General features: G+C 57.1%; 2 protein-coding genes across 5 annotated transcripts; both read left to right on the forward strand.

Annotated features, from left to right (window-relative positions):
* Positions 1-3,779: 3,779 nt before the first annotated feature.
* PIGV (phosphatidylinositol glycan anchor biosynthesis class V) lies at positions 3,780-11,324 on the forward strand. 3 transcript variants are annotated; one of them, XM_075522218.1, is made up of 4 exons: positions 4,017-4,501; positions 5,313-6,470; positions 7,304-7,617; positions 11,196-11,324. In XM_075522218.1, the coding sequence occupies exons 1-3, from the start codon at positions 4,499-4,501 to the stop codon at positions 7,610-7,612; spliced, it is 1,470 nt and encodes a 489-aa protein (XP_075378333.1). In that variant the 5' UTR covers positions 4,017-4,498; the 3' UTR covers positions 7,613-7,617; positions 11,196-11,324. The 3 variants fall into 3 exon arrangements, with proteins under 3 accessions (XP_075378334.1, XP_075378333.1, XP_075378332.1); XM_075522219.1 differs by lacking the exons at positions 4,017-4,501; positions 11,196-11,324 and adding an exon at positions 3,780-3,904 and having other exon boundaries at positions 7,304-7,727; XM_075522217.1 differs by lacking the exon at positions 11,196-11,324 and having other exon boundaries at positions 4,018-4,501; positions 7,304-7,727.
* Positions 8,376-23,175, forward strand: ZDHHC18 (zDHHC palmitoyltransferase 18). Of its 2 annotated transcripts, XM_075522220.1 has the most exons (9): positions 8,376-8,678; positions 11,196-11,356; positions 13,275-13,424; positions 14,813-14,950; positions 15,444-15,492; positions 15,944-16,046; positions 17,550-17,659; positions 19,288-19,387; positions 21,840-23,175. In XM_075522220.1, the coding sequence occupies exons 1-9, from the start codon at positions 8,422-8,424 to the stop codon at positions 21,879-21,881; spliced, it is 1,110 nt and encodes a 369-aa protein (XP_075378335.1). In that variant the 5' UTR covers positions 8,376-8,421; the 3' UTR covers positions 21,882-23,175. The 2 variants fall into 2 exon arrangements, with proteins under 2 accessions (XP_075378335.1, XP_075378336.1); XM_075522221.1 differs by lacking the exon at positions 21,840-23,175 and having other exon boundaries at positions 19,288-21,804.
* Positions 23,176-25,541: the final 2,366 nt, after the last annotated feature.

A 25,541-nucleotide genomic window follows, 5' to 3' on the forward strand; every position in this document is an offset into this window, starting at 1 on the left:
CAGCGCCGCCGCCTCCGCCCGCCCTTAACAAAGATGGCGCCGCTCGACCCTTCCCCCCCCCTCCCCTCCCCTCCCCTCCCCACCCGGCCGCCGCGTGACGCGGCGCGCAGCCCAGCGGCGCGCGCAGCCCCGGAAGAGGCGCGGCCGGAAGCGGGGGGGCGGTGACGGCGGGATGGAGCCGGCGCGGGAGCCGCGCGCCGGGCGCTCAGGTGGGGGAGGGGCGGGGCCGCGCGCGCGCCGCGGGGGGAGGGGCGAGGGCTGCCCCTCCCCCCCTTGCACGGGGCCCCGCCCCCTCAGACCCCACCCCCCCCCCGCCCCGGGCCCGCGCACCCCTGAGGGGACGGGACGGGGCCGGGCCCAGCGGTGACCCCGGCGTCCCCGGTGCCCCCCCCCCCCCCGCCGGCCGCTGCCCGGGCCCCGGCTGTGGGGGGCAGGAGCCGCAGTGAGGCCGGGGGGGCTGAACCGCCGGGAGGCCTCGCGGCGGGGCTGGGGGGTCCCACCCGTGCGGACACGGCGGGTCAGGGCTGAGGGGGGCAGCGCGTCCTGCGGCTGGAGCTGGGCCGGGCGAGGGGCCGGGCCGGGCCGGGCGTCCTCTGGGGCTCGGCGTTGTGTTCCCAGCCTGGCTGCGGGGCAGGGAAGGGTTCCTGGGCGGGGGGCAGCAGGGACAGGGCCTCGCCCGGGGCCGGTGACAGCGGCCGGGGCGCGTCGGCTGGAGGGCCCGAGCCGGCCTGCCCGGGGTGAGCCCTTCCGTGCCTCCAGCACAGGCCGGCCCCGCATAGCCCTGGCATTAATCCATTAATAAACACACAAACGGTAACTGTCCCTAATCCTGAAAGCGTCCCTATTACGGCTTCAGCCATCACCCAACCTCTGCTGGAGTCTGCCAGCGGCCAGCCTGTCTCATCTCCAAAGCCAGGGCAAACAACCCTGTGTTTCATTCCTCGCCATTGAAACGCCGGGTGCCGGCCGCGACGGCTTTGCCCATCTGAAGGAAGCCGCAGAAACGGAGTGCGAGTCCCCAGCGTCTCACCAGAAGTTGGTCTGTGCGTGGATGGGCCTTACAGAGCGGGATTTGTTACTTCGCTGGGTGCGACAGTAAAGGCAGACGTGAAAACACGCAGGGAAGCGACTGCGGCGCGTTCTCACGCTCGGCTCGTTGCGGTGCGCCCGGATCCGAACACCCGCAGCTCCAGCGTTTGCTCGGCGGGTCCGTCGTCTCAGGTCGGGTCGCGCTTTGATCCGGCGTAGGTTTTTGTTCACACGCGTGAGCTGTTACAAAAGGGGCGAGGGGTAGAGACGTTCCCCTTTCCGTGCAGACGCCGGCGAAGCAGTGCTGGGGCTGCAGCCTCCGCACCGGCAGCTGAAACCGGGCAGGAGCGAAAGCGGCTGCGAGGCCGAGAGCTCCCAGCTCCACAGAACCAGCGCTAGGCGCACGGGATTTCCAAAATTCGGGTTTATTTCTTTGACGTCCCGGTTGGAACAGTTTTTAAACACGTCTGGAGAATCCCCAGACTCTAACGGCAGGTTGGAGAAGCACCGAGCGGTGCCCAAAGCCTTGCTCTCCAGGTGTTCCCGGGCTGCGGGCTGCATCAGGTTGCCCCCCGGGAATCCTGTGCCCCAGCCGGGAGCTGGTTGCCGGCCGTGCGGAGGGAGGAAAGGCCTTTGTGGCGAGTGCCTGCTGCCACCGGGTGGTCATCGCTCTCCACTGCATTTTTACAGGCCTTGCTGAATTCCTGTTTTCATTTACAAGATCATTTACGCAGCGTCTATTTTGTTCGTATTCGTGTCCTTTTTTCAGCACGGTTTCCAGAGCGAGCAAAACGGAATTCATATCTGAGAGCAAAGGGAAACGCAGAACACGGAGAGAAAGACATCTTTAATATTAATGAAGACTTTGCATCTTTTTCTACCGAAATATTTTTAACCCACATCTGCCTTTTTGTGTCCTTTTTCCGTTCGTGCAGGTGCTCTTTCACGCAGCGCTTTTCGGGGTAGAGACATTCCAGCTCTGACACTGTTCTCTGCCAGAACGGTGGTTGTGGGCTGCAGCTTTTTGTAGACTTCGCTGCTTTCCGTTACAAGGTGTGCTGCGTCGTGACAGGAACAGGCTTTTTAAAGCTGTTTTGCTTTGAGCCTTCTTGGCACATTCATCCGAAGCTATTTCTCTGCTTTTTAAAAAATATTTAAAGCGCTGAGACAATTTTTGCCGCTGTGCTTTAAGAGGATTTGCAGCTGTGAATGCGCTTTAATAGAATTTACAGCTGGGCTGAAGTATCCCCTCTCTTAAAATAACATTGCAGCTTCGTGATTCAGGAGAATGTGCCTCCCACTAGTTGCTTTGTCTGTAGCTGTGAATGCTCTGGAGCAAGAGGAGAATATAAGCAAACCCAAAACTTTTGTACGTGGCTAAATAGGAAGCAAAATCCTGTGGTTAGGGACTGGAACTATAATGGAATGTATTTTTGGGTCTTGTTTTTTGCTTTGCTGATGATTTGGTTTCTGCTCTCTCATGCAGTTTTTAACCTGCCAGTTTTTTTCTCCGTCGGTAAAATGGGAATAGGAAAACCTCAGCGTGTTTTGAGATCATTAGGTGATCGGTTTGGGGATCTTTATGTCTTGTAAGGCGCTGGATCAGAAAGATGGCAGGTGCAGGATGTGGTGTCATTGGAACCCAGCGAGAGCTGTGGGTCTTCTGTTTCTCAAACTGAAAAGCAGTTGGTGGCTGGGGAACCAACGGAAGAAATGTGTTATCTTCAAAAGCTGCATAACAGATACTGCCTGCCTTTCGTGGCCCTGGGCCAGTAGTTTTCGTAGCTGGTCCCAGAACGTCAATCCAGAATATACAGAAACGAAAGCAGTGAGACTCCACAAAGCGTTTTAAACCTTGCAGGTGAGCTTTGCAGGGAAGAGGTGGAAGAGAGCCACCTTAGCAGATGCAATTTGCTTGTCAGGCAGATGCCCTCACTCTGGAGAGCGGGACCCCTGCCAAAATATTGGAAAATTACAGGTGGAGAGGGTGGAGTGGTGCGAGTGCCACGTCCTGGAGATGCTGCCTCTGATCGATGGACGGGGTGGGGGGAAGCCCAGGTATCTGAGAAGGCACCTCAGCCTTGCTCTGACGGAGCTTGTGGGGTCGGTGCCATGGAGGCAGCCCTGGATAAAGCCGTTCTCGGCTTCCCAGGGGCAAAGGCTGGGCAGAGAGCAGGAGAGAGGAGAGAGCGTGCCTGGCAGCGCCTGGCCGGCTGCGAGCCCCAGTCAGCAAACTGCTTACATGGATGTTAGGCTCAGAGCCTATGTTTTAATTCTGTCTCTATTCCAAAAAAAAAAAAAAAGGTTTAAATCCCATTCAATGCATTGGAACTTGAATGTGTGTGTAGATGCTTGGCGGAGTCCTGGCTTGAGCCGCTGGTGTTTCTGCTGAGGCAGCCGCTGAGGAGGCCAATGAGCCTGTCTGCTTCTGGTATTTACACTGGCCCGGTAAGAAATGGGCTGAGAGTACATGTTATAACTCTCCCTCTGCATCCTGGCCAAGGTTAAGAAGTCAAGGGAATTTTTTTTAATAGGAACAATATCAAAGAGGTCTTCTGCGTCATCTCCCAGTTCCGTGATCTCTTTCATAAGTGACTTTCTTGTTCATCGGGATTTGCAGCCCTTTGAAGTGCCTGATAGTAAATAGAAGTGCATAATTTACAAACATGGCTGAAGCCAGAAATACCTTTCTGTGTCTCCGCTCTCTGTTTATCAATTCAGGTTTCCGAAACTGGAGGGAGAATTCCCCTGGCATCAGTGACCTACTGAGGCAACTTTCAAGCTCAGAATGGAGCTGGTGAGCAGGCAGGACCCCCGCCTCCGAGAGGTCGTGTGGTTTGGGGTGTGCTGCAGAGCCCTGACGCTGCTGCTGCAGGCAAGTCTCCTGTTCCTGAACCAAAGATGCTGCGACATCTGTTGTTTGCTGCTCCAAGGCTTCTCTCTTCGGTACTGCCTTGTGCACCCTGAGCTAGCTGGTTCTGCTTGATTGGGAAATCATCTTCTCCTTTGGAGAACCAACAGACCAGCTGCATCCAGGGAGGCAGGTTGCTGTTAAGTAAAATTACATAAATTTCCTTGTAACTTACTGTGTTTTCACGCCGCTGTTGCAAGAGGCTGGTTTGGCAGCATGAGAGGAAGATGATAAACAGAAGAGGAACAATAATCTCCTCCTGCACGTTCCTCCCAAGTCTCATTTCCAGAGACATCCTTCTCTGAGCACGGGAGAGCTTGGTTGCTCACTCCATCCTACCTGTGCGTACCGAGACAGCCAGCAAAGAGTCTAGCTGTAGCCATGGCCCTCCTGAAACAAAATCGGCCTGAGAAAGCTCTTTAGCAGCAGGCCACCAGCCAGCTGGCAGGTTGCAGCAGCCCCGGTCACCACTGGGTAGGGCTGAGTGGAACCATCAGCTGAGATGAAAGACTCCGTGTTACAAATGCCAGAGGCCTGGTTAGACCAGATGTGTGCTTCATGGTAAAACGGCGGCTTTGTTCGTCTTTTAGTCCCAATTTGTAGAGTGTGGCCTTTTCTCTGCCAACGCTGAATTTATTGCAGGCGCCTCATCCCAGTCTACGTGGAGTTAAGCTACAAAACTTGCCATCTGAGGGGTTTTGGGTTCCTGGGTTTTTTAAATGTACTTTCATTTGGAATTACATTACAGTGCATGAAGTTGCATACCTCCTATCTCATGAGCTCTCCGGGTTTTTCTCTCGCCTTTTAAAATGCGGTCAGCACCACAAGCTCCTGGAGGCAGAGGTGTGTGCATTCTGCTTGCTCATCTCTGGAAAGCGAACCCCTTAGTGCCCGCTGAGCTGCAGAGGCGATGGAGTGATCTAGAGACTAGAGAGGGGGCCTGGGAATCGGCTGCTGTCTTCTGCATCGGTTTGCTCTGGGAAAATGTTTTTCTCTCATTCTGTCTCCTCTCCCTTGTACATCAGCTGGGACGATAATGTCAAATTGAGTAGAACAGGAGGCTTACCGGTGCTGCAGAGGTAGCTGGTGTGAGCGTACGCAGTTAGATGTGCCTGAGCACGGGGCTGAGCAGCTTTCCCTGTTCAGTTCCGTGGGGATTCATGCTGGATATGCTCCAGAGCTTTATTCAGTTCAAAAGCCTGTGTTTGCACCTTTTCATAGTCTTCTAGGTGTCCTTGCTGCAAAGCCCCTCAGCCTGGCTTCTGTGCTCCTCTCGTCCCCTTTGAAACCCAGGAGTCCTCCTCCTGCTTGGTGCTTTCGGTAGGGTACAAGAGGATGTCTGCTGGACTTCAATCCTCTCTTCTTTTTCCAGGCTCTGTTTAACCTCCTGATCCCAGATCACGCTGCAGACGCCTTCTGTCCCCCTCGCCTGTCCGAGCCTGGCCTGTGGGACCTGCTCTTGGAGCGGCTGCTGGGAGGCCTCTCGCACTGGGATGCAGAGCACTTCCTCTTCATCGCCGAGCGTGGTTACCTGTACGAGCACAACTGCGCCTTCTTCCCGCTGTACCCCCTGAGCGTGCGTGCCGTGGCCGAGGGTGCTCTGTGGCCCTTGCAGCGGCTGCTACGTTTGCGGAGCCGCCTCCTGCTATCAGCTGTACTTCTTAATTCTCTCTTTTCCGTCCTGGCAGCCGCTGCCCTGTATAAGCTGGGCTGCGTCGTGCTGCAGTGTCGCAGGGTGGCTTTCCTCGCTGCCGTTCTCTTTTCTATCAGCCCTGCCAATGTATTTATGGCAGCTGCTTACTCAGAGAGCATGTTTGCCTTCCTGGCATTCAGTGCCATGTGGCAACTGGAGAAGGGGCAGAGCTGGCTCAGTGGCCTGCTCTTCTCCCTTGCTTCTGGGGTGCGTGCCAACGGGCTTATTAATGCTGGCTTCTTTCTCTACTCCCGCAGTAAATTCTTTGCCTTCCAGCTCCAGGTGGGTTCAGGATCGGTAAGGAAGCTCCCTCTGTTGGGGAAGCAACTCCTTAGCATGACATCTTCAGCGGTTCTGATGTGTGCCGGGATTTTTCTACCTTTTGCTTTATTTCAGTATTATGCCTACGTGAGGTTCTGTGGTCCTGGCACCAGCCTGGAGCAGGCTGTTCCCAAGCCGCTGCTGCAGCTGGCTCTGGAGAAGGGCTATCGTCTGGCGGCCATGAACGGGGCTAAACCCCCTTGGTGCTCCCAGCGATTCCCCGTGGTCTATTCCTATATTCAAGACGCTTACTGGAATGTGGGCTTTCTAAGGTATTTTGAGCTCAGGCAGATACCAAATTTCTTGCTTGCTTTGCCTGTCACACTTCTGGGCTCATGGGCTGCCTGGACCTACGTCATTGCAAACCCCCGGCACTGCGTAACTCTTGGTCTAGAGGGAAGAAAGAGTGAAGAAGAGGGTAAACCAAGAGCTGGATTTTGCTGCCCCGCTGTCTTCGTGTATGTGGTCCATGCCACAGCCCTGCTGGTGTTTGGATTCTTCTGTGTGCACGTGCAGGTAGGACGTTCATAGCGACACACAGGAGTAATTTCTTAAGGGGAATGCAGCGTGGTGGCCGAGGCAGTGACAGTCACAGCCTGAAGCTGTCCCAGCTGCAGGGGAGCGCAGGGCAATGCAAACCAAAAGCTTTGCCTTTCCTCTTTCGGAGCTACTTCCACAGAGAGTTTCCAAAGCCAGTTAGTTCCTCTGCTCTGCTGGAGAGTTCCCGAAGAGAGCTTGCTTGGTGCTCGGTGTGATGAGGACACCGGGACGGGGATCAAAGGGTCCGGCTGGTGTTAGGTGACGTTCGACCTGTGCTTAAGGCCAGGCTTGCCAAGCCCCGCTAATCGGCTGCCGGAGGACAGGGATACCTGGGCATTATCATGTTGGGCCGAGCTTAATGGATGGCAATAAAAGGACCCAGAGCCTGTTGCCAGTCTAGTGTTTGAAGGCCTTTTTAGGACACAGCTAAGTGGCACTAAAGGTTGGGGGTTCCAATTAAAAAATAATTGAAGAGTGAGATTCAAATCTCCCCTGAAGCTGCTGCCCCTGCCCAGTTCCTGAGCTGGACAGGGGACAAGGAGTGACAATTAGTTACCGTGCTTGTCCAAAACCTGGGGACCACTTGGCTGCTTACACAAATGTCGTAATAAATAAAGCAGGTTGAGCGGAGAGGTGTTTCATTTCGATGTAATAAATCCTAGCACCACGAATCGGGGCCGTATTTCAGTCCCCTTTATCAGTGGTCTGAGGCAGATAGATGGCTCCTTCCCTGCCTCGGGATCAGGGCTGGTCACAGCCGGAGACTTGCGGTTTATGTGACTTTTTTTTGCTCTGCCTGTCGTCCGCAGGTGCTGACCCGGTTCCTTGGTTCCTCCTCTCCCATCCTGTACTGGTTCTCCGCTCACCTGCTGCAAGAATACGAACCTTTGCTCTGGAGCGAAGGGACTGATAATCAAACCGCGGCGCCTCGCTCCGAGAAGTCTCTTCTCGGTAAATCTCCTGGTTCCTGTGGGAAAGAGACTTCTGGAAACCCTGTTGTGAGGCTGCTGCTGAACTGTAGATTAATCACCCCCCTCAGCAAATGCATTCTCGGATTCTTCGTGTCCTACTGGCTGCTGGGACTGATTCTGCACTGCAACTTCTTGCCGTGGACATAGCGAGGGTGTGTATTGGCACAGACGGGTCGCGGGGCAGAAGCACTGCTCAGAATTGAAACTCACTTTTTCTAAAAAGCCTGATAATTCATATATGTAAGGATGCTGTTGTCTCGGTTACAAAGGTGTTACTGCTCAGTTACTGCTTACGTACAGAGCTGTCACTGCGTGACCGCGGCTGAGACGGGCCCGTTCTCTTTGCTGGGGTGCTGCAGCCTCCTGCCCCTCTCGCTGCTGTCGTTGCTGACGGTCAGAATTCCCGTGAGCTGCCAGGGACAGGGAATGCATCTCGGTTCCTACGTCTTCTGGGGGAAGCACCGTCACCGAGCGATTATTTATGGCAAGGATCCGTGTCCGTCACATCCTCATCCCTCGGGAAACCTGCGGGAAGCATCCCTGACGGCACAGCGGGCATGCCTTGCGGGAGGATGCCGCTGCCTTGCATGGGCCGCTCGGGCCTCTCCGGTTCCTTCCGTTCCAGAGCGCTTGCCGCCCGCGGGGGCCGGGCTGGGGTCACGAAGGGGGCGGCTCCGGCCGCTGCTGGGGGTTGTGCCGGGGAGCGCGGTGCTGCCACTCGGCGCTTTGGCGGGCCGGGGGAGCGCGGCAGCCGGTGGGTTCACCCCCGCTGCCCCGGGGCCGGGGCCGGGGCCGGGGCTGCCGGGGACGAGGCCGCTCCCGGCCGGCGGGGAGGGGAGCGGTGCCCGGCGCGGCCGGCAGGGGGCGCGGCGCTGAGGCGGCGGGGCGGGGCGGGGCGGGGCGGACACGTCCGGCGGGGAGCGGCGGGGCCGGGCCGGGCCGGGCGCTGCGGCGCCATGAAGGACTGCGAGTACCGGCAGATCCCGCCCGGGGTGGCGGCGCCGGGCCCGGGCACGGTCATCACGCCACCTCCGCCCCCCGACGGTCCGGAGCGGCCCGGTGCGGCCCGGCGGCCCCGGCGGAAGTGGGAGGTTTTCCCGGGCCGCAACCGCTTCTACTGCGGCGGCCGCCTCATGCTGGCGCGGCACAGCGGCGTCTTCGCCCTCACCCTCGGCCTCATCCTGGCCACCAGCGGCCTCTTCTTCGCCTTCGAGTGAGTCCGCGCTGCCGGCCCGGGGGCTCCGGGCACCGCCCTGGGGTCTGCGGAGTTCTGGGGTGTTCCCCCTCCTCTGCTGGGGGTCCCTCTGTGTCCCCCCCGGTGCTGGGGCCCCGGGGACACCACCCCCACCCCCCCACCCCCCCCCGGGATCAGTCCCCCTTCCCTGCCGGGGTAAAGCCGTGTGGGGTCTGCCCCTCGGGTCGTTCCCCCCTGGGGTCTCTGAACAGCCCTTGTCCCCCTCCTTTAAGCCCCTTCCTTTTGGGGGGAGCCGTGGGCTAGCTGGCATCCCACCCACGCCCTGGTGGTGGGAAGGGAGGTGGGCTGGGAGGGGGGCACCTCCTTCCCCCCCCCGGGAGCCCCGCTATCCCTTCCTTCTCCCCGCTGCCCCCCAAGGCATTCCCCCTCTGCACAGCCCCTAGACCCGCTTTGCAGGCAGTCACTGGTTCCCCTTTGCCTGTCCCCGGGCGTGTTTATGTGAGGGGTGGGCAGGGGCGGCCCTGGACCTTGTTTGCTCAGTCTGGCCCTGGGAAGGGGTTTAACATCCTCCCAGGATGCCCCCGGGTCTCTAAATACACCGTCTCCCCTCCTGCTACAGAGAACTGGCCCAGAATCGCAGCCAGGAAGCCCCCAAGACTGGTGGACTTGGTCCGTAGAGGCAGCAGCGATAGTCTTGCTGCTAAAGGTGCCTGATAAATGGTGAAATTCTTTGGGGTCCCACCTTGAGGGTCTGCGCTGTAGCCCTGCCCCCGTTGTGCAGCGGTGTCCAAGGAAGAGGGAGCTGCATCTATGCCAGTCCCCTTTGCTTTAGGAAAGCTGGCCCTGGGAAGCTCCCCGCTCCTGCACCCCTAGGGAGGGGAGAGCCAGGAGCACCCCGTTATGTCCTGCGCTGCCCGGAGGAGCCGGGGAAGGAGCACCATTGGTTATCGACACCTCTGAGGGCTTCTGCTATCCTGCCTCTGCATTTCTGTCTCGGGAGGGAAGGAGCTTGATTTTCCTGCCGCTGTATGAAGCGGGGTGGGGGGGTCATGCCTGCCTTCGGATCACGGCGTTATCTCTGCGTGTCTCAGAGTAAAGCTGCCCAAGCCTGCAGGCGGGGAGATGAAGGTATTTGATCGGATTAGAGGTTCTGAGATGAGCTGAAAGGGGCAGGCAGCTGTGGGAGGCAGTAACGGCATCCTACGTGAAAACTCCTTTCTTAGTGTCATTTGTGCCTCTGACAGCTTTCTCTGCTGTATCTGAAACTAATGGGCAGCAGTAGCACAGTAACTGCTTTGTACGGGGCCAAGCTGAGGACATCTGCTCTCCCCTCCCTTCTTGCCTAGTCACTCTTTCTTGCTTGAATGTGCCCTGGGGCTTTCCAAGTTGTTATTTTAGCGGCGTGCTTCTGTTGCATGGGTTACGGTTTGCTAGATGTATAGCAAATACATCTTGCCTGTGTCTACAGTTCACATTTTTTATGTGATTTCTTGTTGCCTGATGGGGGAAAGCGGGGTCCAGAGATTCTCCCAGGAAAGGGGTGGCAACAAGCACACATCTCTGATTTCAGAGACCTTTCTGTCCTTCCATCAGGGAGACGACCGAGGGGCTTGGCAGCAGCGTTGGTCTCGGGCCGAAGGGGTTTTGTTGCTTGGTGGCTGCTTTGTTCTGGACAGCTGAGCTTGAGAGTTGAAACAAAAGTTGCTTAATCCTCTCAAACTGCCTCGCAGCGTTACTGAGACTTAGCGCTGCCCGCAGACATCAGGGCTCAAGCAGCTTGCCTGTCTGCGCCCAACTCTGGGTACTTATCAGTGCTTATAATAGCAAATCCCTCTGCGGAGCGAGGGACGGGAGGGGTCTCCGGCACTGCGCCATGCAAAGAGCTGCGTTCCTCGGCCATCTTCACCTGTCGTGCCGGGAGTAACGGAGCTGCCCTGATGTAGAGTGCGATTGTGCCGGTTCCCGTCTGTGGAAAAATAGCCCCAGGTCGTAGTACAGCGAGCCCGGGAGCGGGCATTGTCTGCTGGGATGCCTGGTGGCTTGTCACAGCAGCGTCAGTGCTGGAAGGTGTCCTCATCCAAACATCTGGCACACCGTGAAGGGCACACGAGTCATCCAGAGACAGCAAAGCTGTGTTGAATTGAAGCCAAATTCCCTCTCAGCTTCACATGTTGAACCAAATGGGATCGCGTTCACACTGATTTTGATTCCTGCTTAGCTTGGGGTGTTTCTCCATGTGGTCTTGATGCTGCTGTTACAGAAGGTGACCGGGCTTTGGGGCAGCTGACAGGTTTTTGAAATGCGATTCTGGGACTTCAGAAGGGCAAAGAGGTTGTGTACAGGGGCTTGTACTGTCTTCCCAGTGCTACTCCAGTGTTTTCTGGGCTGGGTCTTGCTGTTCCAGAGGTCTCTGCAAAGCAGCAGCACTTCAGCCCACCGCCCTGTAATAGTTCATAGTGTGTAGTGTCACAGCGGATAGCCAGCTCTGTAGCAATGGTTGGTAACAATGCTTTTTTTTTTCTTTTCTTTTAACAGCTGCCCCTTCCTTGCCAGTCACCTCACCTTGGCCATCCCCATCATTGCAGCCGTCCTCTTCTTCTTTGTCATCAGCTGCTTGCTCCAGACAAGCTTCAGAGACCCGGGTATCCTGCCCAGAGCCACCCCGAGTGAGGCCGCAGACCTGGAAAAGCGGATCGGTGAGACTTTTGTTCCCTCTCCTGTGTTTGGTCCAGTGCGTGCCCCTGTGTGTGTGTGTGTGTGCCATGCACATTTCGAGCTCAGTGACTCTCTGGAGAAGAGGCCAGAGTATCAGATCATGAGGCTTGACAAGTGCCTTACGAGTCCCAGTAAGAGAGGTGTGACAAGCTCCTCTAGCACAGCAGGCAGTGCCTCGAAGAGAGGATCTTCAGAGAAGCAGAGGTGATTTTCCTTTCTGTTTAGTCCCGTTACTGTCACAGGCAAAGCCCTGTACAGTGAGTCGGGGCTGTACCTGTTCCTGCCCTCAGGATGACTCCTGAGTGGGCAGCGGTCCTGGGCAGCGCTCAGGGGAGGGAGAGTTTGCGGCATCGGTGTCTGAAACACGAATACCATTAGGGACTGTGTGCCAGCAGCTGGGGGAGCATGGAGTTCCCCTTCAGAATCACGCTGCCAGGCTCTTAAAGACAGAGCGAGAGTGCCTGTGCCGCTCCGTAACGGTGCGTTAGTTAACGTGGACGTTGTCCGAACTCGGAGGAATCTGACCCTGTATATTCTTCTGCAAAATACGGGTGGTGAGGACGTAGGATAATTAATTTAGGAATGAATGCTTTTTAAGATTATGGTTTGCCATTGAGCCTGCTGTGCTGCAAGGTTTTCTTTATTGTAATGGTTTCTAACAGTATGCTAATGTTTGTCCCCATCTAAAAACTGCTATGTCACGCTGTTTTGGTGGTGGCCAAGAAGGTGCGTGCACCCAGGATCTGTGTACTTTGTGGATGTGACCCATAGTAACAAATGCTTTAGCAAAGCTAATGTGAGACAACTGGAATCTGCCCCACTGAAGACGGTTGCAAGGCAATAATTCTACATCTTACTAAAAAAATGGTTTCAAAATATCCTTAGAGTGGTTATCCATGTTTCTATTTATAAGTGCCTAAAGCAGTAATCTGGCTGCAGATGCTGCCTGATGTGCTAGCTGTTGCTGTTAATATAATCCACTTCTTATCCTCTTAACATGCTCACTGTTACATCTCTATTTTCAAAGACTTCATCGGAGTTGGAAAGGTGCTCTTCCAAGAGTGACTTAAATAAAGCAATAACCCCCAAAATTGCAAATGTGATAGCGGTTTTTCAGTTCACGCTTTTGCCGCGCAGAGAAACAGTCTCCAGCTGCCAGTCCCCAATGAATAAGGAAGTGCCAGCACACACAGATGTGACTCGTGGTGTCCCTAAAAATCCTTGATTTCAACCTTGAGGAGGACGAATCCTCTTGTGCTACTAACATACACGTGTCAAATTTCAATGAAATCTGCCTGGAGCACTTGAGACCTGCTCGCTGTCCTCCCCCGCTGTGATGGAAATGAGCCCCTTGAGCCCGGCGGTGCCGCTGGCTCCAGCTGCGGGCTGGCAAGTTGTGTGCTGGCGGTGGCGGGGGATGATTCTGCTGAGGTTACCCTAATGTGACCGTCTCCTGGTTTCTGTAACTTGGATGCGTACAGAAGAGGAGGAACCACACGTGCGTTAACAGATTATGTTGCCTCCTTGTGTTGTGATCCGTTAGGCAGGCAGAGATGAGTTGGTGTTACCGGGCACGTTAACACTGCTGCTTTTATGCTCGCTATATATAAATTGCTTTACGTTCTCAAAGCGTTGGGCAGATATTGCTTCCTCTTGGCATCCCAGCAGCATTGCCATTGAACAGACAAGGAAAGGACATCAATAATGCTGCGAGGAGCTGACTGGAGTCCCTGGCTGCCCACCCTGCAACAAATCCTGTAGGCTGAGCTGCCTCTTAGCTTTTGCTTAAAATCAGGAGAGCACGTGCCAATCCCTTACCCTGCCAGGAAGCAGCTCGGGGTGATACGGGGGCCTGGGTTTCACCTGCATCAGTTTGACTGTCCCTCCTTGCCCTTGCAGACAGCATGGGTACCTCTACCTATCGCCCGCCGGCCCGCACGATGGAAGTGGTCATAAACAAGTATGTGGTGAAACTCAAGTACTGCTACACCTGCAAAATGTTCCGCCCTCCACGCACCTCTCACTGCAGCGTCTGCGACAACTGTGTCGGTAAGCCTGGAAAGTGGAAAGGTGCTGATACCTCGTGTGTGTGGGGGTTGGTGGTGTTTTATGTTCCTGGACAGATTGCTTTTGCTTCTCGTAAAGGATTATAAAGCAAGATACTGAGCAGTCTTTCTTCTTGCCGTTTAAAATGAAAGCAACACCATTGCAGTGGCTCAGGGCGCGGGGGCAGCATGTCCAAGCCTCCGTGTCTCTGCTTTCTCTGGTTCTGGACTGTACCATGAAACGCAGTTAAGGCCCCCACCAAACACAAGGTTTGCTGTGGGCTCCTTGTTGTCTGTGGCCAGGCTGGTAGAGACAGCACCATAGATGCTGGTTGAGCTCTTCTGTGTCCTCTCCCCGTGCCATCAGACTGTGGTGGGGCAGGAGGGAATGAACAAAGACCTGAAGAAAAGTCTCTGATGGCTCCGTGCAGGCAGGCGCAGGCATGGGGCAGCTGCAGGGGGGTGGGCAGGGAGGTTCCTGGCTGCACCAGAGCAACTTGAACCGGCAGCAGAGTGGCACGGTTTAGGGACGTGCCTGGAGAGTTTACTCCTCGTGCGGCTGCTCCTGGTCATGCACCGTGTGGGTGCGGAGGCTGTGCTTTACACTGTCTGCCGGGGCAGCCCGAGGAGTGACCGACCCGCGAGCAGTCGCAGGACCCCAAGGCTCTGCTTAAGAGAAGAAGTTTGGGAGTTGCCAAGCGTTATGTGTTTGGGGATAGCCGTGGGTGGCCGTGACTCCTCCTTGCGCTGGAACAGCTCAGTGGAAAGCAGCCGTGGCAGGGGCAGTGTTTGGAGAGGAGCTGTCTGGAGGAGCAGGCATGCGCCTGCTTTGTGTGTGATGGGTTTTGTTGGCACTGGTGTCCCCCGCAGGACGGTTACCGCAGCCCTTTCATTAGAAGGCAGTCGGGAGTGTTTCCAGATATATTGCACCTGCCCTGGGTTCCCAGGCAGTTTCTGTGGTTTTAGAGGCATATCTTTATAACTTTGAAAATTATTTTCTGCCCCGAAGAAGGCGGGGGAAGCTGACATGCAGAAAGGGAGCAGCGATGCTGCGTGCACACACCCAGTGCTGCTAGGTACTGGAAAAACTGCCACGCTTTCCCTGCTCTCTTTCAGTTTTAGTAATGGTAGATGTTACCAGTCACAAGGCTTGTATTTATGCAGGGTTTGGTGAGAGGAAAGGTTTGGCCTTTGATGTTAAAAAAGGGCATGTGAGCAGGCAGCAGTGCTCCGTTGAAACTTCTTGGTAACGTACTGCTGCAGAAAGGTTCTGGTCTCAGGGTGGTGGGTGGAAGCTCGATTTGTAGCCCCTGGCTTTTGGAGGCTCAGCAGAATTCGCTCTGTTACGGGGTGCGAGGTGGCAGGAGTCCTCACCATGTCCCTTTGTTTCAGAGAGGTTTGATCACCACTGCCCGTGGGTGGGCAACTGCGTGGGGAAGCGCAACTATCGCTACTTCTATGCCTTCATCCTCTCCCTCTCCTTCCTGACAGCCTTCATCTTCGCTTGCGTCGTCACCCACCTCACTCTGCGTAAGTACCGTGTGTACTAGGAGCGATGTGTGCCATGCTCCTGGCCACAAACGACTTGAGGCAGCCCTGGGTCACTGTTCCTGTTGGGCAGAGCGTGGGAGGGGTCTGGCTGGCTTACACCAGGCTTTTCAGTGCGGGTGGCCTGACTAAACGGGGTCTCAGACTGCAGGGAACCACAGATCCCCCCTGCACCTCGCTGCAGAGAGACCTTGAGAGCTGGTGACTGGGTTATCCCCTCCAGAGCAAATGAGCTGGTGGGTGCATCTGCTCTTAACCTGGCGGGGAAGGTGACTTGCCTGTCAGCCCCAAATCCCCTGGAGCTGTGTCTGCACGCTGACATTTCTGCAAAGTTACAGACTGCAGATGTTTCTCAGGCAGCCAGGCAGATCCATATGGCCCGCAGAGGGGTGGCTGCATGCTCAGGAGTGAAGTGTTGGCTGGAGATGCAAGGCTGCCTGATGGGATATCGTTCCTTGTCCGTTTTGCTTTGCAGGCTCTCAAAGAGATGGATTCCTCACCACTCTGAAGACGACACCTGCAAGATATCCTTCTGATGCCATCAGCTGCTCAGACTGTCGAGCGCTGGTGCAGCAACACTAACCGTGTAACAGAGAGGTGCAATGAGCTCTTCGTAGGGTCGCCCTGCTGTACTTTCCACAACACAATTTAGTCCCCTAGCTACCTGGTTGGGGCAGGCAGGCATCTCTTCATCTGTAGATTGATAACATCACCAAATTGGAAAGACCTTTAGTTCACCACCAGGGACTAAGGGTGGGTGACAAACCAGTTTACAAGTTTATGTGGAAGGGGAAGCGGCTGGAACAGGCTGTGCCTTGGTGGATGCCTGCAGAATGGGACGGGGAATGGGAAGCTTGCTGGGATGTTTTTGTGGCCCAGTGCGTGTGGTCACAGCACATACCTCCCAAAACAGTCCTTTGCCTCTCCTTGCAGGATGATTTTTGTTCCCTGAGACTTCCTTGACTTTTGTTTCACTGTGCTGGAGCTGGTGATTTGTTTTTTCTCAGTCTGGTCTATTTTGGGCCTCTCAGGTTTTCACACTTATTTAGTCGCCTCCAACCTGACGACAAACGAAGATGTAAGTACCTGGACGCTTGTCCTTCTGCAGGGCCGGCCCTGGTCCTTCCTAAGCAGAGGTGAGGCTTCCAGGGGATCCTTGGCTGCCTGCCTCAGTGCACTATCTTGGTAAGGCATGCTGCGTGCGTTGCCTGTGATAACCCACTGCAAAGCAAATGGCCCGTGCCCAAGGCGTTTGGGCTGTAGTTTCAGGTAGCCGAGTGGGGGGAAAGCAGCACGCAGCAGCAGGGGACTGTGCAACACGTGTTGCTTGGCAGTGTCAGGCTATGGGCGTCACACGCTGCAATATTAGAAAGGTCACGTGTGTGTTTTTTCCAGTCTGTATGTGGCCTTGCTTAAAATTAGGAGTTTGAGATTAAAAAAGGAAGGCTGGCCCCAGGGATTTAGTTGGGTGTTAGCCTGGGACATGGGTGATCTTAATTCAGCATCCCGCATAACCACAGGTTTCCTCTGAGACCCTGGGCAAGTCCCTTTGTCTCTATCGGTTCCTCATGTCTAATAGGCAAATAATGTACAGACACCTCCTGATGAGATTTACCTCAAAGTCTGGGGTGCGTGCAGACTCCAAGGGCCAAATCTGAGCAGGGCAGACTGTACAGAAAAGCAGGATCTGTCTGATCCTCGGAATCAAAATTCACCCTTCTGGCCAGAAGTACCTGTAATCCTTGCTGGAAGCTTCCAGCACTGCAGAAGGCAGGTTTGCATCCCTTTTCTTTCACTTTTTCCCCCTCCTCTCTCCACCTTTCTGCTACAATCAGAGGCATTGGCAGAGATGCGCAGGGCCATGTAAAGTGAAGCTAATGGAGGTCGCGCCCCAGTACTGAGAGCACCGAGTCCGAAGCGCGTGGCCCGTTGCCTCTCTGGCCGTGTTGCCCACGTTGCCAGCCTTACGCTGCAACTGGGGAGAGGAAGTAAAAACAGAAGGAGGAAATGTAATGGTAAATGGTTCGCTGCAGTGAGGGGCCTGAGGCCAGGTATAGCATCTGCCCACTCGTGTGTGCCTACGCTTGATGTGACCAGGGTTTCGAAATCAGAGTCCCAGTGACAGCTGCTCAGGGTGGGGACAGATGAGTTTGTTTCCTCCTGTTGCAGCATGGCCTGGGAATCCCCTTGCTGTTTGTTCAGCCTGAGGAGTCCAGGAGGGACCACGAGCTAGAGCCCTGCTCTGATAGAGCCCTGCCTAGTAGAGAACGAGGGGAGGAGGAGGACGCTGGCGTTGAAGACGGTGACACTGACAAGTTGCCACGCAGCACGGGGAGGGCACAGCTTCGGAGCTTTCTAGCTGCAAGGTTGAACCTTGGCAGAGGCAGGAGCAGCATATTGCTGTCTCCTCTGGCTGCCTTTCTGCAGCTGTGCTGCTTGTTAAAGCAAAGAGAGGGAGGACGTTTGCAGTAAAACAAGCCTTCCACCCCTCGAGCAAGGATTTGAACCGAGTCCATTATCGTGTAATTATCTGCTGTCACATCTTTCCTACCTTAATCTGCGTGTATCCTTTCTCTTTCAGATCAAAGGGTCCTGGTCAAATAAGAGGGGCTCAGAGTTTGCCAATCCCTACAGCCATAAAAGTATCCTCACAAACTGCTGTGCGGTGCTGTGTGGACCATTCCATCCCAGGTAAGAGCCTCTGACCTCCACGGCGTTGGGAATTGCATCCTGCTCTGTGAGAGGGGCCTTGGAAGGGACAAATTTATCACGACTCAGGGGAGACCGTGTCAGCACAAACGCATCTACTTAGATGATGATGAGGAAACAGTTTCCCAGTCTCTGCAGAGAAAGGCTGGAGGCATGTCAGCGGGTGTCAGTCTCTTCTCCCAAGTAACTAGCGATAGGACGAGAGGAAATGGCCTCAAGTTGCGTCAGGAGAGGTTTAGATTGGATATTAAGAAACATTTCTTTACTGAAAGGGTGGACAAGCGTCGGAACAGGCTGCCCAGAGAGGTGGTGAAGTCACCATCCCTGGAGGAGTTCAAAAAACGTGTAGACATGGCACGTCGGGACATGGTCTAGTAGGCATGGAGGTGTTGGGGTGATGGTTGCACTAGATGATCTTAGAGGTCTTTTCCAACCGTGATGATTCTATGTATAAGTAGGAGATATAACTGTTGCTTCTCCTGTGTTTGAGCTTGACGAGTTCGGGTCACTTCTGTTTCATGGAGCTTGCAGATAAGACACGTCCTGTGATTCAATAAGGGGAGAGTAACGGCACCAAAGAGCTCGGCAGCAGATGGTAAATACCGGTAGTGGCAGTACTTCTTAGCACGTGTTTTTGCTCCTGTACTCTGAGGATCGAGCATCATGGCAAGCAGCCAGCAGAATCCGCACCAGGCAGCGCGGACACCTTGGGTTTTACCAACACTTAAATTCCCTGAAACGCTCAGTAGCATCCTACCAAATGCTCTTACCCGTCGGTTAACCAGAACCGATGTTAAAACACGGGCGAAGGCGGGCAGTTCGCTGCAGACGTAAGGAAGCTTTGGGCCTGCAGCACGGGTACCTGCAGCACGGGATCATCGCTGCGTTGTCACAAGAGGGTGCAATTGGGCAGAGTCAGGCCGGCGTCCCCTTGTGCCGTGCTGCAGGAGTGGAAGACCTGCACGCTGGCTTGGAGCTCTCGGCCTGTCCTAGGGCGTGTGGGGATCCTTGAGACAAGTTTATTCAGTGGATCCAGTTTGGATTTATGTGGAGCGTCTCAGAGGTGCTAACTCGGTGCTAACAACAGCAGGGGAGGGTGTCTGAGGCCGTGCAGCTAGAGTCAAAGTGTGTTTTACGCTTCTATCTGGCCCTGCTCTCTGAAGTACCCCCAAGGTTTTTGCTGGATTCAGAGGTGCCGAAATGCCAGTGCTGCCATTCAGAGATGGTAAATCTGCGGATTCAGAGATGGTAAATCTGCGGATTCAGGGAGCCAAGCTGTTTGCTGGGAGGTTGTGAGGAGAGTAGTGTTTTACTCCCATTCTTGCCTCATTCATGTTGTTTTCCTGTTGTGAAGACCTTTTGCCAGTTCCCATTTGGGTTTGTGGTGACAGAAAGCTTTAACTGCCCAAAAGCTGTTTGGTGGCTTGCGTGATAAATTTGTGGTTTGTCTAATGGGCAGGAAGCTGTGTTCTCCAGCGCGCTCCTGCCGATGCTTTGGTTAGCAGCTCCCACGAGGAGAGCCCTCTCTGTGGCTTGTGAGCTCCCGTCTTCGCCGAGTCTTCATTTCCTTAACTCCTCTCCCCTTGCACCCTTCCCTTTCTGTTTTCCAGTTTGATAGACAGAAGAGGATTTATCCAGCCAGATGTCGGGACCCCGTCCAGTCCTAAGAGCGAAATCCCTTCCTTTGGAGCCAAAACTGACACCAGCATGGTAGGAGGCATTCCCTAGCAGTGCTGTGATGTAGCCCAGTGCCTGCTGTGCCTGCACCTCGCTCCAGCCAGTACCTTCCCCTCTTACCATCTCCCCGGCCTCAGGCGGGACAGCCCTGCGATGCAGAGCTGCCAAGGACTCAGTCGAAGCATATGTTGCCTTTTTTTTTTTTTTTTTAATTTATTTATTATTTTTTGTTTATTTGTTTCACTGTGATGTGGCCTGTCTGGACGTTCGACTGATAGAGCCCAACAGCATGCAAGACCCTCGGACGCGTGCAGAAAGCAGGGGGTCCCTGCTGCACCTGGGAAGCGAATAGGTCTGGGGAGCCACCAGACCTCTGAGCCCAGAGCGTCTGCTCCAGGGGCTCGCCGTGTTTCCTGCCGGGAGGAACGAGGTGGGCCGAGGGTGGGAGGTGGGGACTGGCAATCAGTTCCCGCTCTGAGCTGGGCTGTCACGCCTCGTCTTCTGGGCTGGTAGAGGTGTAAGTTCCCGGGTATCCCTGTTATCTCTGTGAACACGTCCTGCTCCCCTGTGCCGACCTGGAAGGGCTGTTCTGTCTCTTAATGGCCGGGTTCTCACCTTGGCCACTGCCAGAGCGGCTTTTCTTTTCCAGAAGCCGCTGTGCCTTGGTAAGTTGGGGCTGTTCGGCTGGGGGGACTCTGGCTCCCAGCAGATGTGGAAGCTAGCTAGATGTCCCAGCTGCCGTTGATCCTATTTTCTGGCTGGTCACTGAGCGGGTGCTGAAGAACTTTGTGTTTTGGCCCTGCCAGTCAGTAAGACAATGTTTTGCAGCAAGGACACAAGTTAGGATGACCCTCCTTTTAAAGGGGAAGAAGAAACACGCAGCGTTCTGTGGCTCTCGTCATGAGATGCTGGTTGGCAAGGCTACAGCTGTAAGATCTGAGAACCTTAGCTTGCCAGGAAAGCCTGGTTACGTCCTGTCTGTAGGAGACCAAAAGGCAACAGAAAACTGCGTGAATTCCTGAGGGTCGCACCCTTCCCAGGTGGAGTTTCACGGAGGAAGCAGTGAGCGGGTGCTGGTCTCCGATAACCTCACGTTGTGCTCTTGGTTTGGGTTTCTGGCCGGCAGACGAGAGCAGGGCTGTCCTCAGCGCCTCGGGAGCGACTCCCGTGTGCCCGGGCTCATCCAGGAGCATCGCTGTGTGCCTGCGGAGGCACGGGAGAGCCGGGCTGGGCAGCCAGCTCCGCATCGCTGACACTGGAGCGTGCGTAGGGGAGAGTCGCAGACCTTGTTAGCAATACTTGAATCATGTTATTAAAAGCTGCTGGATATTTTTGCACAATTTGTAGATATTTTTTTTTCCCCCCTAGGTAGAACGTTTTATACTCAGTGTAGGTAGTGTTGTTCATGTTAGCACCAGGGCAGAAGCCTGCAGCGTTTTGTGCCAAGCTGCCCGGTTAGGTTTCCGTGGGTCGGACGCGTGTATGTCAACCTCGGGCAGAGGCAGCACGCTCGCGGGGGGCAGCCCGTCCCCACCGAATTCACCAGCGTCGTGCTCTGCACGCTGCCAGGGACCGCGCCGGCTCCGGGGCGCGCTGGGGGACGGCGGAGGCACGAGGTTCCCCCGGCCTTACGTTTCTGGCCGGCTGCACGGAGATCTCTGTGCTCGTTTGCTGTGGCCACCACCTCTACCTTCCCCTCCGCCAAGAGCCGAGGTGAGCGCACGGCGGCGGAGGCTGCTGAATTTCTGCCGGATCCCGGCAGATGGCCCTCGCTGCGCGGGGAGGCTCCCGCAGCTTCGGGCCAGCGCACGGCCCGGGCGCTTTAGCACCTTGGCCGTGTTGCATCTGGAGAGGCCACCCTGCCCTTCCCTCCCCGCTTCTCCTGCAGGGACGTCCCCAGCGGGGCTTGTCCCTGCCTCGGAGGGGCCTCGACGCTCCCTTCCAGGGGCAGGCGTGGGGCCGGGGCCAGCCGAGCTGTGCGGAGGTGCTGGGGGTGTTATCAGGGGCCAGCCTCCTTCCTGTTTTTATTTAAACCGGTTTCCTTTGTTACTCAACATAATAAAATTATATTTTAAAGAGTTAAGTGCTTGGATTATTATTTTATTCCTTTAAGACAGAAGAGGGCAGGTGTCTCGATGTTTAACGTCTGTCAGGGGGCAGTTGGACTCTTTTATTAGGCCCAGGCCTTGTCTGGAAGCTCTCGCAACCTCCTGCAGGATGGGGCTACGAGGGATGCTTAGCAGCAACCGGCGCTGCCCTGACTCTTGCTGGAGCAAAGGGATTTTCTGTCCCACGTCTCCAGGCTGGGCAGGGTCTCGTCCGCTCGCCCGTCCCCTTCCTGCAGAAGCTGTCACCCCAGCATCCTTTCCCAGCCACCTCGCTCGGTCCAGGGTCGTGCCGCCGTCTGTGGTCCCCCTGTCTAACCCAGCCCTCTCCGGCCGTACCAGCAGATGTTGAGGTGCATAATCTCTGGTGTCTTCCCCAGGAGGACGCCTGCCAGGACTTTGCCATTTCCTGCACGGCCTGACGGGATTTGCCCCCTCCCCGGACGTTAGCCCTGCTTTCTGAGGGTTAGCTGGTAAGAAAGCGCTTTCTTCTCCCCGTCATCCACTCCAGCGACCCATCTCATCTCCACTGCATGACCAGCTCTGTCCACGGAGCCCATCACCCTCCGGTCGTGTAGACGTCTGTGTGCCGCGTGCCCCGTCCATCCCACCGGCGCGAGGGTCCATCCCACCTGGGTTGTGCCGTCTCGGTGCGGGGCTGCGTGGCAGAGGCGTTGCCCGCAGCCTTGGCGAGAAGAGAGGGACGGTTTATCCCGGCTTTGTGCCGGGGCTCGGTACAAGATGGAGCCGCCTGGTCTGCGTGTGCATGCGTGGCCGTGCTTGGACAACGATGTGGCTGAGGCTTGGCCCGGGCTCCGGGCAGAGGGCTCCTGAAGCCCGGGGCTCGCGGCATGGCATGCTGTGGTGGCTTGTGCTCGGTGGAGCTGCCGTGATGGGCTTGGAGGAAGCCCCCAGCTGATGCAGAGATTTAGCGTTTGGAGCGAGCTGTGGCCCGAACACAGGAGTGGGGGCCTGAAACAGATTTCTAATCCCAGCTCTGCCCCGCGCTGTGGTCCAGGCAATCCCCCCCCCCTTCCTCTCTACCTGGTTTCCTCTCTGTAACGCCAGGTTCCTCCTCCGACGTGCCCGTGGCCACAGTAAGTTCCTTCCAAAGCACGCTGTGACGAAGCCCTGCTTTACCTGTGGGCTGCGGAGCTGCCCTTCTCCCTCCTGTGCACCCCTGCCCTCTCCCTCCCTGCAGCACCCCTCGGGCTCCCGCCTGCTCGAGCCTTGGCGGCGGCGCCGGAGTCCGGCTGCCCCTTCCTCCCTGCCTGCGTCTGCCAGCGCTCTCCTCCATCCCGCCCTGTCTCCTCTTCCCGCCGCCGAGCCTGGGTGCTCTGCTCTGCTCCCTGCTGCTCCTCGCTCGTGTATTTCTGGCACTAACCCTCTCTTTCTCTTCCTCCCCTCTCCTCTCCCTCTCCCCGGGTTGGTCCAAGAGCCCTGGTGGCCTGCAGCCCTCTGCCTCTCGTGGAGCACCCTGTGGGGAGCCAAGACACCGCGGGCATCACCCGAGACTACAGCCATGACCACCACGAGTGCCTCCGCTCGCCAGGGCTACGCGGCTGCGCCTTCCTCCCTCCCGCCGCAAGAGAGGGGGGAAAGCGGCCGTGCGCAAGGAAAAGCTTTTCCAACCCCCCGCCGGGAGCCGGGACGGTCGTCCCGTGGGTTCAAAGCTCAAAGCCATACAGCCGCCCCATCCCAGTGCAATAACTGGAGTTCCTGCTGTCTCCTGCCACTGGACGGACTCATGCAACCGAGCCGAGGCCACCAGTGGCTCCCCGTAACCACCAGCCTTACCCCCAGTGAAGGTGTCTCCCCTCCCGTAGATGCTGGAAGAGAGCGGTTAGCATTCCAGCGGGCTTTCGAAACGAGCAGGCTTCACGCCAGCTCGTTTGCAGCCGAGCCGGTGGCATTACACGCCCGAGCCCACCAGCCCCTCTCTGAGCCGTGTCCCCGTGTCAGAGGACTCTCCTCTGCGGACAGGAGTTAGTGCGTGGTCAGAGTTTACCCTTGCAAACCCCCCCTGGCCAGCTCCCCCTTCCCGTTTCGTCTTAGCACAGCTCTAGTTTGAGGGGAAGGGGTTCAAGCCCCACAGGACCTTGACCGGCCGCCTCTGCAGCCGGCGTTGACGGAGGCTGCAGCACAGGCTGGGTGCTCCAGCACCCAGCACCCAGCACCGGGTCCTCCCACCGCCGGCGGCCGGGCTGGGAGCTGCGCTGAGGAGCTGTGCAGCCAGACCTGCCCCCCAGCCCAGCCCAGCGCCCAGTAGGATTCACCATCTATTTATGCCTTTTACTTTTGTAACAAATAAAAGTTTCTCCTATTTACTGTACGCCAGCGTCTGCTGCTGCTCTGCCGGCGGAGGGGAGCTGCTCCCTGCAGCTCCTGCCTGGGCATGCCGGTGCTGCGCAGGGCGGGGAGCCAAGCGGAGCCGCGGAGGGCTGGCACCCCTCTGCCAGCGGCTGTGCCGGCCACGGGGCCGGGAGCCAGGAGCTCCTGTGGCACTAGCCGTGGCCTTGAGGCGAGTCTCAGCCTTCCCGTGGCTCTGCACCCTCCTGTACAGCGGGGAGGGCACGAGCCCTGCTGCTGGGGCCGGGGAAGGAGCGATGGGCAGTGCCTGTGGGACCCAGGGTGCAGTGAGCACCCCTTGGCAAAATTCATCTCCCGCTGAAGTGTCGGGAGCCGGCAGCGTCCCCACAGCCTGGGGAGCGGCAGGGCTGGACGGGTGAGGACGGGGTGGCCGGGCAGGCCGTGAGCATCCTTCCAGCGCCGCTGGGAATGGCCGTGAGCATCCTCTGCCTCCCGCCTGCCATCGCGGAGCCGCTCGAGCGCCCAGCCCACGCCTGCAGCATCGCCAGCTCAGCTCATGGGACTGGAGGCGTGCGCTGGCCCGGGCAGCGTCCCCTGGGCTGGGGCTTAACTGGGTACCCTTCTCCCCGGGGCGACGCACCTTCTGGTGCTGCTCTTCAGCATTCGGGGCACCCACGGGTGCTCTGTGGGGTGATGCTGCAGCCGAGCTCACCCGCAGCCTCTGCGCAGCGATCTGGGGCTCCTCCCTTCACCCACCCGCTGATTTTTCACGAAACCGGTAGAGCAGAATGTTTTTGCAGCCTCCTCTCAGCCCGTTGGAACCAAAATTTGGCAGCAGCTCAGCCCCTTTGGCAGGGGCTGCCAGCAGATGCCTGAGCCGAGGCCCGGCCATCGCACTCCCCATCTGAGCTTCCCGTCCCGCTGGGGGGGTCCTGCTGGGGGCCGGGGGTCTCCCCACGGGGCCGTCCTGGAACAGAGCCCACACAGGATTAAACAGCCCAAACGCGGCCGGGCTGGCGCGGGATCAGCCCGAGGTTTGAAGCCGGCTCTGGCGGCGAGTGCTTCGCCAGGGCTGGGGGCTGCGGACCCCGACCACGTGTGGCTTGGCTGCTCGAAGGGGCACGAGCTGCAGACTAATTCCCACCCGGGGATTGCTGCCTTGCGTTTTTGCAAGGGAAGGAGGTGGTTTTTAGAGGGCCGCTTGCATTGGGCTGCCCGTTTGGCCCCCAGCCCCTCTATGGGGGCTTTCACGCTTGGTTGAAGCTCTTAGAGGGTCTCTGCGGGTCTGCCTCCCGCACCGCACCTGCCGGGCAGAGGGTGGGAGGTGGGCAGTCATCTTCCACGGGGCAGTTCCTTCGGAAAACGCCTTTTCCCGGCTCGGTGGGGCAGCTCCCACGGTGGATCACGCTCGTCCCGTCTAATTGCCGGCGAGGTGCTGCACGTGGCGCAGCCCTGGGGGTGGGACACGGAGGGGTTGCGGGGAGGCTGGTGGAGCCGGACCCCCTCGTGCCGCCGCCGCGTGTGAGCCCCTCGATGGGCAGGGGTACCCCAGACCCACCCCGCGCCTGGGGGCTGGGCCAGGGAGGGGGCGAGCAGCCCCCAGTCCCCCCTTGCCAGGGCGGGAGGGAGCGGTATGGAGGCCGGGGGTGTTTTCCTGGGCTGCACGTGGTTGGGAAAAGCATCCACGGGTCTCTCTCGCGTCCTCCATCCCCAGCATCCTCCATCGCCCCGTCCCAGTAGGACCCGAGCGAGGCAGGAGGAGGGGGATGACG

Source organism: Mycteria americana, chromosome 21 (assembly GCF_035582795.1).
Source record: "Mycteria americana isolate JAX WOST 10 ecotype Jacksonville Zoo and Gardens chromosome 21, USCA_MyAme_1.0, whole genome shotgun sequence".
Taxonomy (NCBI): Eukaryota; Metazoa; Chordata; class Aves; order Ciconiiformes; family Ciconiidae; genus Mycteria; species Mycteria americana.